At 44.2% G+C, this 18,882-nt stretch overlaps 1 protein-coding gene across 1 annotated transcript; it reads left to right on the top strand.

The window, feature by feature from the left end:
* Positions 1–8,839: 8,839 nt before the first annotated feature.
* Positions 8,840–14,279, top strand: EFCAB9 (EF-hand calcium binding domain 9). Its single transcript, XM_008692705.2, has 4 exons — positions 8,840–9,174; positions 11,904–12,052; positions 13,086–13,262; positions 14,094–14,279. Exons 1-4 carry the CDS (start codon positions 9,027–9,029, stop codon positions 14,277–14,279), a joined length of 660 nt encoding a protein of 219 aa, XP_008690927.2. The 5' UTR covers positions 8,840–9,026.
* Positions 14,280–18,882: the final 4,603 nt, after the last annotated feature.

The raw sequence follows: 18,882 nt of genomic DNA, 5'->3' as shown, positions 1-18,882 counted from the left end.
CTCCTGGAGTTATACAGCAACTTAACAAGGGGGATTCTCTCAGGAAAGGTTTCCTGGGGGAAAGGAGATCAGGGAAAGGGTGGAGTCAAGCCCTATGTGTTTGCATCCCCAGTACAACTCAGCAACTCAGAATTGGTTCACAGGAGCAGGAACCAGACAATGACCTGCTGCAAACGTGTCTAGAATTAATCAGCTCTGCCCCACCCATGCCTCCACAAAAGCTCTCGGCCCCCTTATTCCTCCAGGGAAAGGTGACTGAAGACTGGAAGGCTGTGACTCACACACAATCAAATCCGATCCCCGAAGGGCAATATTCACAGGGCCCTGACCTCCCCTCCCTGCTGCCCAGCCCGAGCCCACCTTTCCAAGCCTAACCCCTCACTCTAGAGCCACCCCTTTTTCTGGCTCATTTCCAGGTGCGTCCCCCACTCCACCGATCCCAACCCTTCCAGCCTGGGTCCAGTTTCTCGGTCTCCACGCCTCGGAGCGTTCTCACACCGTCTGTGTGGCCAGTCTTAAAAAGTATGCCTAGAATCAGTTAGTTTTACAGCGGATGCGTCGTCTCGGATGCCAAGGTCCTATAAGCGCCCCTTTGTCTCCCCCTGCGGCGCCGAGAGCGGTGCCAGACGCACAGGAAGTACCCAGAAACGGAGCTGGGGGCAGCGGCCGTGCCCAGAGGGGGCGCCCGGCACGCAGGGACCAGCCGGGCTGAGTGAGGGTCCCCAGGGCGGAGCGCAGGACCCCGAGTTCAAGACCGGCAGCCCCTCTGTGCCCTCCTCAGCCGTGGCCAGGGCTGACGGGGGCCGGCGCCCCTTCCTTCCGGAGCCGCTCCACGCTCCCGGGGCCACCCACCCCCAGCGCCCTCACCTTGTAAACCTTTCCGAAGGCGCCGTCGCCCAGCTCGCCCACGATCTCCCACACCTCGTTGGGGTCCACGTCCCGGCGGACGTGCTCATATTCGCGGGACTTTCTCTTCTCGAAGGTAGACAGGCGCAGGATGCGGCGGAAATTGGCAAAAGCCATGGCTGGGGGCGCGCGAGCCGGGGGGCGAGGTGGCGCCGGCTCCGGCTCTGACTCGGGCTCGGGCTGTGGCTCCGGCTGCCGCGAGGAGGAGGAGCTGGAAGACGCCGCGGCGCTCGGGGGTTCTCCCCAGACCCGCCCTTCCCCGCAGCCAGACCCCGGTCAAGTGCGCCCCGGGCTGCGCGCGGCGGGAGCACCCGGAACCGCGCAGGCGGCCGCGGTCCCCGCCCCCGCTCGGTCGCGTCCCCGGGGCCGCCTCCCGACTGCCCGCCCCGCTCGCAACGCACTCCCGCCCAGCCAGCGAGCCCCGGGACGCGTTCCTGGGACCTGGCTCCGCGCCCACCCACGGCCCGGCTCCACCTGCCGCTCCCCGGCAGCGCCCGGAGACCCCTTAATTGGCTGCGGGCACTCCCCGGCTCCGCCCGTCGCCGCAGGGCACTCTGGAAACTGTAGTCCCCGGCGCGCCGAGCGTCCGCGAGCCACGGCAGGGCTTGAAGAGAGCTTAGGGCATCCCTCGGCGGGACCGGCCCGGGTCTGCGAGGCCAGCCGCGCCGCGTGGCTCGCTAAAGGTCTGTGGGAGCGAGAGGGGAAGCAAATTGGCTTTCGCGAACGCCCACTGATTGGCGCCCAAAGGCCAAGAAGGTGAAGGGAATTAATCATTGAATCGGCCCCGCCACTACCCCGCAAGCCTGCTTTGCCCGCGCCTACTTTTCAGGTAGGGACGCCCGGCGGGCAAAGGCACCAGCCAGCCCCAGGCTGCACATCCTGCTGGAGGATCCGGTGCGGGTTCCTCGGCGTGGTGCTGCCTCCTAGTGCACGAAATACTGAGCCCCTTGCGGCCGCCGCCAGTCTCCGGAGGCCGGGGCTTCCCGGCTCGTTTCCTGCTTCCCAGGGGCTCTCCCCTACAGGATCCACAAACTGCCAGCGTGAGAGGGCTGGGAGAAAGAGCTCCTTGGAGACTTTTTTATCACATGCTTCATGATGGATCTTAAGATACGTTTGCATATTTAGTAAAAACTTTTTTAGTCTTAATTTCCCAATTTTAAAAACCGAGCTCATTACAGATAGAAGTGAAGTTTTCTTTGCCAACCATCATCCTTGATCCTAGCTGTTTGACTCGCTCCACTGCCCCGTATCAGTACTGTTCACTGTCTATAGGACAATTATCTAAATCTACAAGGTGATTCTGTGAAAGTTGATAAAAGGAAACTTCACTGAAGTGGAATTCGGAGGCTAGAAAGGGGAACCCATAGCACTCGATGTCAATTACAGGAGAATTGTCAATCGCAGACTCCAACCTAAGAATACTCAACAGGAAAAATCATCAATTACAGGGCACAACAGGAAAAGAAGCACATTGCGCCTCGGGGAAGAAATCCACTACTCTGGTAACTCAGCCAAAGGAAAACCATTATCACCCTGAACTCCTGCTTTTCTCCAATAAGGTTTCCTTCAAAACAATTCTTCCCAACTTCCTCCTTCTCCATCAAATAAAGTTCCTCTCCTTTTTTTGTTGGACTTGCCTATGGTTTTGCCTTAGCTTGCATGTCCTGAATTGCAACTTTCTTTTATTCTCATATAAACGCTTTTTGTTGGTAAAGTAACTGGCCGTTTTATTTTTTAGGTTATATTTCCAAGTAGAGTGTGCTGGGGGTGGGCAGCCTGCAAAGGTTATTACGGTTACTCTACTTCATAATCAAATGGAATGTCAGCAAATGTCACACTCCAGGAATCCCCGCCCCTACGGAGAATGTCAGTGTTGAGATGTTTTCACCCCTTCCTGAGCAGTGTGCAAATAGGATACTTAGTTCTAAGTTTGGAACGCTAACTACAGAAGCCTGGGAGGCTGGTGGTGGCCTGCGCAAAGGGTGCCCCGAGTAAAGTTTGCCAAGAGGTTTGAAAGGTCCCTACACCTTACTGAGCAATTAGAATTGTAGAGAGTCTGTATCGCTAAAAGAAGGAAAACTCTCACTGAGTAAGCCTATATTGAAACCTCCCCCAACTAGCTGAAAGGCGGGTCTTTCAATAGTTCCATCCATTTGACCAACTCCGTGAAATGGTGGGGGAACAAAGGGAAAGGCTTTCCCACTGGGAGGCGGAGTGACTTCACAGAAGCTGTAGGTCTGAGGGGACAGAGGTTGGAGCCTCAGCTCATCCCCAGGCCTGTGCCAAACCACCCAGGGCTCTGTGACTGGCTCTGTGATCACGCGAGGAAAAAATGGAATGAAAAACAAAAATGAGGGCGCCTGGGTAGCGCAGTCGTTAGGCGTCTGCCTTCGGCTCAGGGCGTGATCCTGGCGTTCCGGGATCAAGTCCCACATCGGGCTCCTCCGCTGGGAGCCTGCTGCTTCCTCTCCCACTCCCCTGCTGTGTTCCCTCTCTCGCTGGCTGTCTCTCTGTCAAATAAATAAATAAAAAATCTTAAAAAAAAAAAAAAGAAAGAAGAAAGAAAGAAAGAAAGAAACAAACAAACAAACAAACAAAATGGAGTTCACTGAAAAACATTATTAAGTGAAAGAAGCCAGACACAAAAGACCACATATTATTATATGATTTGACTGATATGAAATGTCTAGAAGAGACAAAAGACCACATGTTTTATGATTCCATTTTTATGAACTATCTAGAAAAGTCATATCCACAGGGAGAGAAAGTAAATTAATGGTTGCCTGGGGTATAAAATGGAAATTAACTATAAATAGACACGAGGACTCTTACTAAGATGATGAAAATGTTCTTTCGATAGATAGATAGATAGAGATAGAGATAGATTTACTTATTTGAGAGAACATGCAGGGGATAAGGGCAGAAGGAGAGAGAAACCCAAGCCGACTCTGCGCTCAGCACAGAGCCCGACGTGGGGCTCCATCTCATGACCCTGAGCCAAAACTAAGAGTCAAAATGTTAACCTACGGTGCCATCCAGGCGGCCCTATATACTTCAATAATGTTGTAAGAAATCAAAAAGAGAGGTTCAACAAAACTAAAGCTATATCTCGGAAATAACTAGTGAACAAGACTGGTTGAAGAAAAAAAATTAAAAAGAGTTAGAGAAAGGAAAAATATTCACCAGAGACAATGAAAAGAGAGATATACTGTATTGTAAAGATTTTTAAATCACAAAATGATACTTTAAACAAATTTATGTGAATAATTTTTTTTTTAATTTTAAGTGATCTCTCCACCGAACATGGGGCTCGAAATCAAAACCTCGAGATCAAGATTCACATGCTGTACCGACTAAGCCAACCAGGCCCCCAGTGTGAATAAATTTTAATCTACAGGAAATGGGTAATCATTTGCAAGAAAAGATAAATGATATAAATAAATAATATATAAATGATATATAAAGATACATAATTTTAATAAAAAACAAATCCTAAATAAACTAATAACCAATAAAGAAATGAATCAAAAATCAAAAGTCTGTACCCTACTGAAAGACATTAGGAATTCTACTCATTTTATGAGATGAGATTTACTGCAACTAGATAAAGATAGTAAAAGAAAATTATAGATTAATTTCACTTATGAATTAAATGAGAGAAAAATAAATAAAATACTAGCAAGAAGAAACCAGAGGTGAATAAAAACATCAGGACCAAGAAAGGTTTACCCAGGAGTAAAAGAACAGTTTTACATCAGAAAAGCTATCAGTGTAAGACACTGCATTGACAAAGGAGAGAAGAAAATCACAGTCACGATAGTCACAGAGAAAGCATTTGACAGCATTCTTAGGTTGGATTCCCCCAGAGTGAAGCATCAGGATTTGAGTGCAAGTACTTGATTAAGGAGGTGATGCCAGGAGGCACCAACGGTAGTGGGAGGCATGAAGCCAGTAAAGGATGCCCTTCGAGCTAGTAACTGCTGAGGCCACCCGGGGCTAAATCCCGCTGGGGAGTTCCAGGGATCGGGATACAATGCCCTTCAAAGGCAACCCACCTGAGAGGCGAGGAAATGGGAATTCTTCCTCCAAGCCCCATCTGTCCTTGGCCAAGGGCTGCTCCCTAAGGCAGCCCTTCCAGCCTGCTCTGCTTGAGGGACAAGAGAACATCCCTAGCTTGAGAGATGTCACGAGGTTCCATAGCGCTTCTGCTACAACAGTCCTTACATTTCTTTCTTTTCCTTTCCTATAGCATTTGCTAGGCTCTCTAGCTGTACGTTAAATAGCAACAGTGACAATGGAAATTCTTGTCTTTGTCCAACATTTAATGGGAAAGGGTTTAAAGTTTCTCCTCTAAGTATGGTGTCTATGGAAGGGTGGTGGCAAATGACCTGTACACAAAAAGAAGTTTCCTGCTAGTCCTAATCTGCGAATACCTTTTTATCATATCCTATCGTATCATTGTTACGTCACCTAGTATAAGTAGAACTGTATAAAATATTTCTAGCATTTATCATGCAAGTTAATTGTAATATTAATCATATGATTTTTCTCCTCTAGCCCAAAAACATGGTGAATTTCACTGATTAAAATATTCTTGCATTCCTGGAAAGTAAATCTTTTGCCTGGCAAATCTTACATTTAGGATTTTCATATCTATTCACAAGTCAAATGGGCCCATACTTTGTTTGTACTGTCTTTATCTGGTTTTAAAATCAAGATACTGTTAAAATAAAAAACAAATGCAGACCAGGCTTGAAAATTCCCCAAGCAGACAAAACCATTTTAGTCATACAAACAAAGCTTAATTTAGCTTATTTTGCAAGACTAACTTGACCTGGGTCATTTCTCCCATATGCCTCTGGAAATCACAAGCAAAACTTGAACCGTTTCCCAAGGTGGATATAACGTAACCACTGACCAGTTCTTTATCATGTAAGAACATTCTAATAACCAATCACTGTGAGAAACAGACAGTCACTGCTTTCTCACTACACAAACTGTTTTGTAACAATAGACCCCTGAGCTTCACTCCAGGTTTCGGTTTGAGTGTTCCTGGTCTGCAAAGTGTCTCCTTGGTGCGTACACCATAAACTTTTCTAATCACCACTTAAGTGATTCGTTGGTTTTACTATTGTTTCTGAACTTTTTTTTTAAAGATTTTATTTTTATGTAATCTCTATACCCAAGATCACAAACGCACAACCCCAAGATCGAGAGTTGCCTGCTCCACCAACTGAGCTAGCCGTGTGCCCCTCCTGTCTCACTTTTTGATTGCAGGGCTTTTTAAAAAAGATTTTATTTATTTGCCAAACAGAGAGAGAGAGAGAGAGCACAAGCAGGGGGAGTGGCAGGCAGTGAGAGAGGCAGTTTCCCCACTGAGCAAGGAGCCGACGTGGGACTTGATCCCAGGACTCTGGGATCGTGACCTGAGCTGAAGGCAGACGCTCAACCAACTGAGCCCCCCAGGCGCCCCTGGATCGCAGTTTCTTACTGGGTTTGGTCATTGCAAGTATCTTTCTGATTTATCATCCATCTGTTAACTTTGCAAACAGTGTATTCCGTGGAGCAAAAATGCTTAATTCTGATGTAATTGAACTTTTTGTTTTATTTTTCTAAGTTTTAAAAACTAACTTTGAGGTTTAATTTACATTCAGTAAAAATGCACCCAGTGTAAGCATACAGTCCGATGAGTTTTGACAAGTATGGATACCCATGTAACCTGTAGCTCCTGGTGAGTTCCGAGGGCACCGGCAGCTAGATTCCTCACATCACGTTATTTTTAGTGTTGTACACAGTTAATACTCATTAAGGTTTACTCACACATTTTCAATTTCTGGTGCTCTTCTTTCCTTCCTGAATTTCTGTATTTCCATATGGGATTATTTTTCTGTGCCTGAGAATTCCTTTATGGGTGTTATTTTTCTCAGTTTTTGTGTGTATGGATTTAGTTTGCTAGTGTTTTATTTAGAATTATTGCATTTATGTTCACGAGTGAGATACATTTGTAACTTGCCTTTCTTATACTAATCTTGCCATGTGTTGATATCAAGATTATGTTAAACACATAAAATGATTTGGAGAGTTTCCGCTCTTTACGATTCTCTAGAAGAATAATAAAGCATGCTGTATACTTTATTTTTTTCTTTTAAGTAAACTGTATGTCCAACGTGGGACTGGAACTCACAACCCCAAGATAAAGAATCATACGCTTTACCGACTGAACCAGCCAGGAACCTGCATGGTGCACATTTTAAACTTACATAATGTTGCATGTCAATTATATCTCAATAAAACTGGAAAAAGAACTGTAAAATAACTAATTTTAAAAGTATATTGATTACAAATTGAAACGATAACATTTCAGACACAGGATTAAATGTTATCAAAATTAATTTCACTTTGGGGCACCTGAGTGACTCAGTCGGTTAAGCATCCTACGCTTGGTTTCAGCTCAGGTCATGATCTTGGGGTCATGAGATTTTGAGATCAAGCCACTTGACTGGCTCTGCACTAGGCACAGAGTCTGTTTGGGATTCTCTGCCTCTCCCTCTGCCCCTCCCCCTGAGCATGCTCTCTAAACAAACAAACAAACAAACAAATACAATCTTAAAAAATAATAATTTCACTTCTTCCTTCCCTCCCTCCCCCCTTTCTTTCTTCTTTCTTTCTTCCTTCCTTCCTTTCTTTCTTTTTCTTTCTTTAGTAGGAATGGAGCCCAAAGCCGGGCTTGAACTCACGACCCTGAGATCAAGACTTGAGCTGAAATCAAGAGTCAGACACTTAACTTACTGAACCATCCAGGTGCCCCCTTTTTTACTTTTTTTTAAATGTGGCTACTAGAAATTTCAAATTACGTATATGACTCATATCTGTGGCTCACAGTGTATATTTATTGGGCAGAGCTAATTTAGCTTTTTTTTTTTCAAGATTTTATTTTCAAGTAATCTCTACACCCAACACGGGACCAAACCCACAATCCTAAAATCAAGAGTCGCGTGCTCTGCCCGCCAGCCAGGCACCAGAGACTTGTGTATATATTTTAATCTCTTTCATATCAACAATTGTTTCCTTCCTCATTCTCAATTTTAAAAATCTTTCTCCTTATCACACTTGCCAAAAGTTTATCTGTTTTTATTGGTCTTTTCCTAAAACCAGCTTTCGTGCTAGATCTAACTATGAGTTTATAGAAAATACAGGAGACGGGGACGTGTTAACACATTGGAGATAAAATCTGCAAAAACCAGAATGTTTTCCTCTACATGACAATCTGGATTATTCAACAAATAAATTGCAAGAAAAAGAAAGATAGAAAGGAGGAACCTGAGGATATTAAGAAACAGTCTAAATGTAACACTTAGATCTGTTTCCTGACTTAAATAATCTATTAAAAATTTAAAGAAACAATCAGGGAAATTTGAATGCCGAGTGAATATTTAATAACATTAAGGCATGATATTGAGTTTTAGGTATAGTAGTGGTAGGTGATGATGTTAAAAAGACTATTTTAGTACTTTTTCATGTATTTTTCAATTTTTCTTATTTTCTAATAAATGCATTTAGACTATAAATATTCCTCTGAGAAGCACTTTGGCCACATAGCACAGGTTTCCGTGTGTAAGGACAGAGTGTTCTCACATTTCTAAACGGTCTGTGATTTCAGTTTAGAACTGGTTATATTTTAGTGGCAAGGGAATAATCAAGTTAACAAGAGCGTTAAAACAACAAATACTGATGGGGCGCCTAAGTGGCTCGGTTGGTTAAGCGTCCGACTCTTGATTTCAGCTCAGCTCATGATCTCAGGGTTGTGAAATCGAGCCCCATATTGGGCTCTGTGCTCAGTGGGAAGTCTGCTTGAGATTCTCTCCCTCCCTCTACCCCACCCCTGCTCATGCATGCTCCTCTCTTAATACATAAAATCTTAAAAAAAAAAAAAAAAAAAGATAATAAATCCTGACAGCAAGACCAGAGGGCTGGGAGGATGCAATTTCAGTTTCTTACCGGCTGCCTCCCATGACGTTCCTGCCTAGGGAGGCCTTGACTACCAGAGCTTCTCTCTGTCCAACATTCTAGTTCCAAGGCGGAACTCTCTTCTGTTCCAGGTCGCCAGAGCCTTCAGCCTAATGAGGGCCACGATGAGACTGAAGCAAGGATCATTTCTGTGGTACCTCTATCTGGACAAGCTGTACTGCCTGTTATCCGTAAGGAACGTGAGGGCCTTGCTGGAGTATTTTCACCTCCTTGACGTGCACCACAACAACACGCTGAACGGTCAGTGCGGTCGGCAGGGCTTCCTCTGAGCTGTTACCTGGCTTTTCACTAACGTGCAGGGAAACTCGCAGAACCAGAAACTACCTTACTCACAAATGTATTTTATCTTCTAAATGAAGTGAGAGAAATCACTAACGGAGACTTGAGACCGGGGGCCGTTGAGTGAGGAGGGGAAGGCCGCAGGCTCTGGGGGGAGCCCTGGTGCCCCTTGGTGATTTGGAGAGCATGTTGTCATCCTCTTTAAGGGTCATTTTCCTCATTCATAAATGAGGCTTCGAATAATAGAGCCCCCTGCGTGGTTGGAAGAAAAAATGAAATACGATAATGTGTGGAGATGGTCAGCATAGTGCCTGGCACATGTTAAGAACTTACCAAGTGTTTGTTATTATTCTAATTATCCCTGGGGGCTGAGCCTCATTCAGGCATTAACCCTGAAGACCCCCTAACAAGATTTCTCATCTGTCAAGTGGGAGGTTTGAATCAATGATCTGCGAGATCCCTTCTAATTTTTGGTACTTAGGAGACCAAAAAGTGTTGATGATCTTGACCCTGCCTTTGAATGCACAAACCAATGGAAGACCAATTAAAATACTTTAGGCTTTTTGGGGTTTATTTTGTTCTGAAGGACTGGGTATAAATAAAGTATCCTATCCATTCATTGTGATCAGAAGGAAATGTCACTTGTGAATAAGGGGTTTCTTCCATAAAGATTTTTTTTAAGACCTCTTTATTTGAGAAAGAGAGAGAGAGAGGGCAAGGAGGAGTGGGGGAGGGGTAGAGGGAGAGGGAGAGACAGACTCTCAAGCAGAGTCCCGGCTGAGCATGGAGTCGGACGTGGAGCTCAATCACAAGACCCTGAGATCACGATTGGAGCCAAAATCAAGAGTTGGACACTCAACTGACTGCCCCACCCAGGCTCCCCCTCCACAAAGATTTTTAAGAGCTTATGTCATCTTTACCAAATGATAAAGACACCTTCGTTTTCTCACAATTCCATGCCTCAGTTTTTCTCTTGACATGAGATTCACACACAATGTCACCAAATCTTTGCAATAGCCCGGACCTAATAACTGGAAGGCACCCGGCTGTACACAGAAGAGCTGGGACAAACCCAGGGCTTCCTGACTCCACAGCCTACACTCACAGTCTCACTGGAATGTTTGCTGAGAAGTCTGGTCTCCCTAGTAACTGCCTCACTCTGCGATGATGCAAACCCCAAGAGGTGAAGTCATGCTCCCGTCTTCTGGTCACCAGGGGACTGGATGGTGCCGTGAGAGAGTGAAGGCACAGCCTTAAGTTTTGCCTTCAAGGAGGCAGTGACTTAGGGCTTTGGAGACATGAGTGGGCCCGAGCCAGCTGCTTTAAAAACAGTATTTGCTATGTAGCCACAAAGTCCCACACTGAAACATTTCTCAAGGAGCAACTACACATAGGTCACCGTTACATATATAACGTGCTGTTCCCACATGTCCATATCTAGTGGGGCAGAGGGAAGGAACATCGAGACCATCAGATGTCCCTCAAATCATGACACTGTGATGACTGGTTCACTACGCTCTTAGCTAGCTTCAGCTGGGACGCCAAACTGCGCAGCTGTTTTATGTATTAACGCAGGAGACCGTTTCTGTAATCAGTGGGCGAGGGGTTTTGCACGTACACAAAGTTACACTTCAACCTCCCTGAAGTTACCGTGGGTGATTTGCATATACAATCCGTAAGCCACATACCAGTATATAAATGTGTCACCGTGCTGGTTTCTTCTATCTTGTACTTCCCGAGACACATGATTAGTGAGTGGAATTTCTGGCAAAAACCTTCCCTGCTGTTTAAGCCACGGTATTTGTTCTCTATGATTGAATACATATGTATTAATAAATCTGCAAAAGACATGGCTTCGCTGTGGAAAGACTGTGTCAGACGGACGTTTGAATCCCAGCTCTGCCCCTCCAAGTGGGGTCCACCGGCCAGCATCGCCGAGGAGCTTGTGAGAAATGTAGACTCCGTCCAACACCAGGTTTCATGAATCAGAATCTGTATTTGTACATGATTCTCAAGTGAATGGTATGCCCATTACAGTTAGAGAAGCATTGAAATAGACCTGTTACTATCTGAGGCTTCTTATAAAAGGGTGTGATTCCAGTTTCCCCATAGGGGTGTTGGGGTTCAGTGGAATGCGGCAGTTAAAGCACCTAGCACCTAAGGGGTGCCGTGATTGCTCCTTTCCCCCATAGCCAAATGCATGTGCTTCACGTAAGCAGGAGGAATACTGATACTTTTATAGAAATGATTTTTAAATTTCTCCTGTTTTCATGATCTCAAGTGAAAGACCCAAGCGAGATTCAGCTCTCCAAGCAAGTGTCCTAGGTCCCCAGTGAGAACTCAGCTCTCCCCTGTATGAGGAGCACTCCGTGCTTTTATCGGTCACGGATACAGCCCTGCCGGCTCAGTCAGGAGCTTGAGCTGGACTCAGGAACCGAGCCCAACCCACCGTCTCATCCTCCACAGATCTGGGCACAGGGTGTGGGCACAGGGTGCTGTCACATGGCTCCGGGGCAATTAAGGTTTGAGGAATTGTGGAAGGTCTAGTGATGAGGCGAGAGACGAAATGTTATCATTCCTCTTCCGGGTCAGCAAGCTTCCAGCGTTCCTGCCATGTACGTGGCTCCCGCTCGCTCGGCGTCGGGAAGGTTCTCAGAATAACCCATCTCTTCGTCTCCCCCCCTTAACAGATGTGCTGTTCTATCACTTCCTTCACCACGTGACCAGCTGGAAACGGACCCAGATCATGATTGTGTTTAACATGCTGGACTGGAATGCTATGGGCGAGATTGGTTTCGACCAGTTCTACATGTTGGTCTGCATCCTGCTGGCACAACAGGCGAGTAACAAGCCAGGATCTGGGGCACAGGAGTCAGAGCTTGGCCGCCGTCACCATCTTGCTAAAGGCAGCGGTGAATTAAGATCGCATCAGACTTGTCTTCCTTTCACTCCAAACGGGAAGGGGAAAAAATGGGGAGAGAACTATTTGTGGTTCAACAGTCTATCTATAACCTAGAAACCTGCGGGCCACCCTGCCTCACTGCCCCTGCTGCCCATCTTCAGCCCTCCCGCATCCTCTTTCTGTAGACCTCACCCTATCGCTTCCCTCCTCGGCCCGTCCTTCCTTGCCCTGCTTCAAGAGCCACCAGGAATCCCAAGTGCCTCACTCTCTCAGTGATTGCTTTTCTCAGAGAATTTTCTGAAGGGGATGGATGATGATGAGAACTGTTCTTCTTTGGGTTCCTACCTTACCTTATACATACTTCCAGTGTGTATTTATCTACTTCCCACTTGGAAAGGAAACGTGTCTTCAGGATCTTGTCACCTTACCATGATGTTTCACAAGTAGATTTTCACCGAATGTAGAGAAATGCGTTCTAGTGACAAGGGTTCTGTCTAGCAGAATTGATCACAGCAGGTGGCTTAAGTTCCCCTCAAACGCAGATGCTGAAGCAGGACTTGATACATTGACCATGGAAGGCTTTCGCCCTGAGCTGCTAGGATTTTGCCCTTACTTTTAGCTCTCTAGGAAATGGATAAGTGAATATACTTGTCTTGATGCAGCCCAAGTTAGTTAGTTAGTTATTTTAAGAAACTTAAAAAAAAAAAGATTTTATCTATCCACTTGACAGAGAGAGAAAAAGAGAGAGAGAGAAAGAGCACAAGCAGGGGGAGCAGCAGGCAGAGGGAGAAGCAGGCTCCCCGCAAGAGCAAGGAGCCTGATGCAGGACTTGATCCCAGAATCCTGGGATCATGACCTGAACAGAAGGCAGACGCTTAACCAACTGAATCACCCAGATGCCCCATGCAGCCCAAGTTTAGAAAGTAGCACCAACAACACTGTTCCTTGTATAATGTATTTCTCTCAATAGAACCACTTGGAAGAGCAATTTATCTTCCGCCATTCCCGGCCTGTCTTTGAGCTGCTTGACCTGGACGGGGAGCTGAGAATTGGTCCAGACAACTTCCACATGTACAACTTCCTCTTCAATATTAAGAAACAGGACCTCAAAGAGCTCTACCATGACTTTGACATCACAGGTGACCGCGTAAGTGCAGATTCCTTAAGTGTGACCTGGCAGCCTCTCTGTCCAAAGGCAGACAGAATGTCCCACTCTCTACTGTAGACACAGATGGGGAAAACCTGCTCGAGCATGTCATGGCACTGGGATCAGAAAAAACTGAAGAGATTTATAGACCTGTGAAGAGAGAGGACTAAGTGTCACAGCATATAATACGGATGCAAAATTAGGGAACCTTAGAGAAGAAAATTTTGTTTAAAAGTTTAGAGAAGGAAATATATTAATATGGCAGGGGTTAACATTGGGGGAAGGGTTTATAGATTTAAGTAAGTAAAAAGGAAGAAAGTCTAGGTGGGAACACATGAGCAAAATCCTAAGAGAAAACAACTCTGGTGAAGACCCTGGATTCTGCCTAGTTAAAGAGGAAGCCTGTGGGGCGCCTGGCTGACTCAGGTGCCGGAGCACAGGACTCTTCATCTCAGGGTTTTGAGTTCTCGCTCCACATTGGGCATAGAGCCTATTTAAAAAAAATTTTTTTTAATTTAAGAAAAAACAAAAGAGGAAGTCTATGTTGGGGAAGCAAGTGGGAGCTAAGGTTGAAAAAGATGGGTGCCGCCTTGAAGCGTCTAGACCGGACGCAGCAGAAGTAAGAAAGTGACCCACGGTTGCTTTCGAGTCTACAATAGACTCTCTGTTCCCGGCTCCTAGACGACAATCAGACTATAATTATGTCCTAATTACTGAGCCTCTTCAAGTTTCCAAGTTTTTAAATGAGAAATGATTACAATCCTGCTGTCATCTGAAACAAAGTATCAAATCCTTCCTGAAATAATTTTTCTTTCTTTCCCCCAACAAAAGCGTCTTAATTACAAGGAATTTAAGCTGTTTACTATCTTCACCATGGACAAATACCAGGAGAGGCAGAAAGCAGAGAAAGATGAAGAGAAAGGGAAAAAGGATCTGCTCAAAAAGAAAAGGCTACATCAAGTTAATGTGAGCCTCAAACAGTTTCTTGGAATAAATGTATCTGAAAGTAGAATATAAGTAATCACAACTGTTAACAGGTCTAAAAATAAACTTAGAAAATCTAAGTGGATATTTTTACGTTGGCCTTTACACATTCGACCAGCAGGTTCTTAACTTGAATAACTTATTGACCTCACAATAATACAATATGAAGTAACCACTTTCCCTGTGGACGTGTCTCAATTCTGCTGCTGCTTTTCAGATCAACACTATTCGTAAGTATATCCAAATAATCACAAGCACTGTCTGGAGCTAAACAGCTGAAAGACAGTGATGCTTTCCCACTACTTGTGACTAGTGGTCTAATATGCTCGGAATCCTATTCTCTCAATCCTTCAAGCTAAAATCACCTGGATGCCAGACACTGCAAATTGGCAAATGGTGAAGTGCCTCTACCTGTAAGGGAAACAGACTTTTGGGGATATGGGAGCTGTGTTCTTCCTAGGACCTGAATTACAAAGGCAGGTACTCAAGCAACTGCACAAATCTACTAGGGCAGAGTAATTACTACACGCCCTGTACAACTTTACTTTTGTGTAACTAATGCCTGAATAACTTGCAAACGTTTTTAGCTTGGGACTTGTGAATCCTCCCTGCCTGACTGTACTGTGATAGTAATGGTGATAACTACCATTTAGTAAGTGCCTGCGATGGGTTAGGCAGGTGCTTTAGATGCACAAAGTTATTTATACTCATAACCCTGTGAACCAGGTGCCATCAGAATTTACAGGTGAAGAAATTGAGGCCCAGAGAAATTAAGAACATTTCCCAAAACTATATGGCATACCAGGGGTAGGACCGCGATTCAAATTCAAGGTCAATTAGATGCCTGTGCGCAGAGCAAGTGATCCGGGTAACTCACTTCAGTTTTAGCAAATTGTTTAAGTTTCAAGGCAGCATTCTACTGGCTCAGAAATCCTTTCCGCATAATGCTAATTACCACATTTCCTTCTACCATAAACTTCTGAGGAACAAGTTTGGCAATTAAAGAGGAACAGTTCATTTACTATGAACCAAATATTTCTTAAGGATTGGTTATGCAATATAACTGATCGTAAGGCATTCAGAGTTCCCAAGTGACCTAATAACCAACAAAAATCACTGTCAATGTGCAACTGAAAAGAATACTGCTTATCTAAGGTTGTTGTTCATAAGTCAAACTTGTAAGAACAGAAATCACGTTCATTACTATGAACCCTCTATATTTAAGATGCAAAGTACCTCAGAACGGTGCTCCTCTCTTCCTCTGACTTGGTGATTAGTTTGCAGTTGTTCTCTAGGGAGAATACCCTCTGGCAAACAAGTGTGGACACCACTACACCTGCACGAGTACTGAACTGAGAGACTAGTATTTGGCTGGAAATTGACAGTTGGAAATCCATCACCCTTTCAAACGGCCTTGCCGTTAAGCCTCTTTCCTGGAATCCTCGACAGCTTTTGCTGGCAGGCACCCTAAGATCGACACATAGTTCTGGGAGGAGAAACTATAACGAGGTCTTAGAAAGGCTTCTCTTTCCCATTTTCCAAGGCGACACTCCTGAGATATATAAAAAGTAACCATGGCATATATGTTTTTTACAGACACAGTCTCTAAAGCAATGAAGATACTGTACACTTTATTGCTTCAGAATGGGGGCAAGGAGGGAGAAGGGAAAGTCGAAGATAATAAGTATCATAGGTTATAATTCTGATTAAATTTTAAACTAAAATTTAAAATTTAGTTTAAAATAATTTATTCATTTATTTCAACTTAATTTAAAATGAACATCAAATGACTCAAGTTTCAGGAACTAGTTTCCCCTTCTCTCTGGAAATCATCAGGATGACTATAAAAGGTATCATGGTCCAACTATCAGATTTTTAAAAATCCTTTTAAGAGCATTTTAAGGGTGCCTAGCTGGCTCAGTCAGTTGAACTTCCGTCTCTTGATTTTGGCTGGGGTCATGAGCTCCAGGTCCTGGGATCGAGCCCCCTGTCCTGTCAGGCTCTGCGCTCAGCAGGGAGTCTGCTTGAGGATTCTTTTCCTCCTCCCTCTTCCCACCGTCCCCCCCCCCACTCTGCTCTCTCTCTCTCTAAAATAAATGGATAGACTTTTTTTTTTTTTAAAGGAACACTTTCATAAACTGGACAGTTCTAGAATGGACTCAGGAAACTGAGCATTTAGTTCGAATGGGCCCAAACTGAAACTGTGTAAAAACTAAATTCAATAGCATGGATGAAGAGACATTCTTTTGGGACTAGAAGTACAACAAAGAAAACAATGTCAATGTCCACTTTGGGACTTTTTTCCTCAATTACATTACAGGATTTAAAGTTTTTAAAGATGTGTTTGTAGTTATGCGTGTAGATGTTTCAATTAAGTTTCATTATTTCAACAGTTGAGTTAATCCACTGTGCTTTCAAGGTAGAGCTCAGTTAGACCAAGTACATTTCGCTGTGTTTTGGTTGGTGGTAACACTCTATAGTATTACTATGCCATAGTTACATTAGAACGCCTCGGTCAGCAAAGCGTGCCCTTGTTCAGGGGCCGAAGCAATGGGCAGAGAAGTCGCACTTGCAGAGCAGGTGACTAGCAGGCTGGGCTGAAGAGAGCACCAGAGTTCCAGGCCAGCACCACGGGGCTGGTCCCTCCACAATCCGTATCAGCTATAAAGAGGAGAGGATTTTAGAGGGAGCTAAGCAAAGTGAAATCATTTCTCTTCCGCTAGTCCTTAGCTCTCCTGTATCATCGTCACTTGCCTCATGCCAAAGACCAAGACTAGAAAAGGCCAAATCAACTCTGCTGACACCTGCCAAAATGGGCAGTTGCCCACATGAAAAGCCCCCACAGATCCAGAGAACAGAAATCACAGGACACCCGATACTGCGAGGGAGGTTATCAGCCACACTTCTCTTTTCTTCTTTCTGTAAGTCAAAATACTAAATCATAGCATTTGAGAATTTGAGGTGGACACAGGCATATTTGCTAATTTGTTCAATTAATAAGAAAAGACCATTAAAAAAGTATAGTCTTAAAAGCCATTCCATAATAAGAGTGATTTTTCCTCCATCAATGGGAAAAAGACCAATGAAAATCAATAAGTAGTATCAGGAAAAGTGGGATTAGCTAACCACGTACAAAAACAAAGGAACAAACAAATAAATAAATCTGTGCTGCTATTCTATTCCTTGCACCAAAATAACTCCAGACAATGAAGCCATAAAAGGAATACTAAAATCATGAGCAAGAAAATTTTATAATCTGAGTGGGTAAAACCTTTTGAAGAAGAAAACCCTGAAGCCATAAAACACAAATCCGATCGATGCAACCAAGCAAAACGTAAAATTTGCACATGGGAAATTACACAAGACCAAAAACAAATGGTAACACATGATAGACAAATGATGAATTTCCTTAATAAAGAGAGTATTCACAAATCAAGAGGGTAAAGATCAAAGTGCACCAGAAATATGAGCAAACAGACAATTCGCAGGGGAAAAAAGGCCTAAAATACACATTAAAATGCTAAACTATGAAGAAAATATACAAAGTAAGACCACAGGACACAGATTTTCACTTAGATTGTCAAAGAACAAAATGTTGGTTAAAATATATAAGAAAATAAGAGCAATCACATTGCTCTAGTATTAAGCTGGAGGGCAATTGTGCATCTCCTCTCTCAATGTGCATACGCCTTCATCTAGAAATTCTCTCTTCAGGAGTGCATTCTATAGATACACAGACGCAATGACGTGGCTACAGAAAAGGACACTGCCCGGCAGCACGGCTTACAGTAGCAAGATTGCGAGTAACCAAACTGACCGAGGTGAAGTCTGAAATAACTGGTACTGCAGTCAATGCAAGACGGAGCAGCCGTAAGAGGAATGATGCAGATCCAAGATTCATCATTTTAAAGAGAAATCAAGGTGAATAGTATATGTATTTATGGAAACAGGGTAGGGTGGGTGAATATACTCAATACACCAGAACAGTGGTTCTCACCGTGTGATTCTGCAGACCAGCCGCAGCAGCACCTAGGACTGCTCAGAAATCCAAATAACTGGGGCCCACTCGGACCTACTAATGTGGAATCCCTGGGAGAAAAGTCCAGCTATCTGTCTTTGGATGCCTTCTAGGTAATTGTGATGCATACTCAAACTGACGAACTGCTGGGCTCGAGTATTTCTCAGGGTACCCAGAACACTGGTCACAGTTGTTACATCTGGGGAATGGAAAGACTTTCCATCTTGTACTTTTGGATTTGCCTACCATGCATATGTATCACCTATTTTACATAAGAAATTATCAAAACCTGCCACTTTGATCCAAAATGGCTAAGAAATAAGCTCAGTGTTTCTAGAAAACTGAATTATGAGTTCTGATTTATGGCATGACCCTTAAGAGAAAAAACAATAGCCTACTTTAGACCAAGATTTCAATGTGGAAGATAAGACATACCTATAAATAACCATGCATGGTTTGGCACAGCAGAGCCTAAGTCTGGTGATGATGAACTTGTTATTTATTGAAGTAAGTTTTTAAAAAGAAAAACCTTTTTAGAGGTTTTATTAGAATGAGGCAGATTACCCTTACGTAGAGAATAACAATTAAAAACCCAGAATAAAGGCCAAGACAAAGAGA

This window comes from Ursus maritimus, unplaced genomic scaffold, assembly GCF_017311325.1.
Source record: "Ursus maritimus isolate PB19 unplaced genomic scaffold, ASM1731132v1 scaffold_15, whole genome shotgun sequence".
Taxonomy (NCBI): Eukaryota; Metazoa; Chordata; class Mammalia; order Carnivora; family Ursidae; genus Ursus; species Ursus maritimus.
Note: the sequence above shows the minus strand (reverse complement) of the source record. Positions and strands in the feature narration are given on the sequence as shown.

Coding starts and splice junctions, on each gene's coding strand:
- EFCAB9 (XM_008692705.2), top strand. CDS start 9,027: ATGAGGGCCACGATGAGACTGAAGCAAGGATCATTTCTGTGGTACCTC. Junction 9,175..11,903: donor CCACAACAACACGCTGAACG/GTCAGTGCGGTC, acceptor CCCCCTTAACAG/ATGTGCTGTTCTATCACTTC. Junction 12,053..13,085: donor GCATCCTGCTGGCACAACAG/GCGAGTAACAAG, acceptor TTCTCTCAATAG/AACCACTTGGAAGAGCAATT.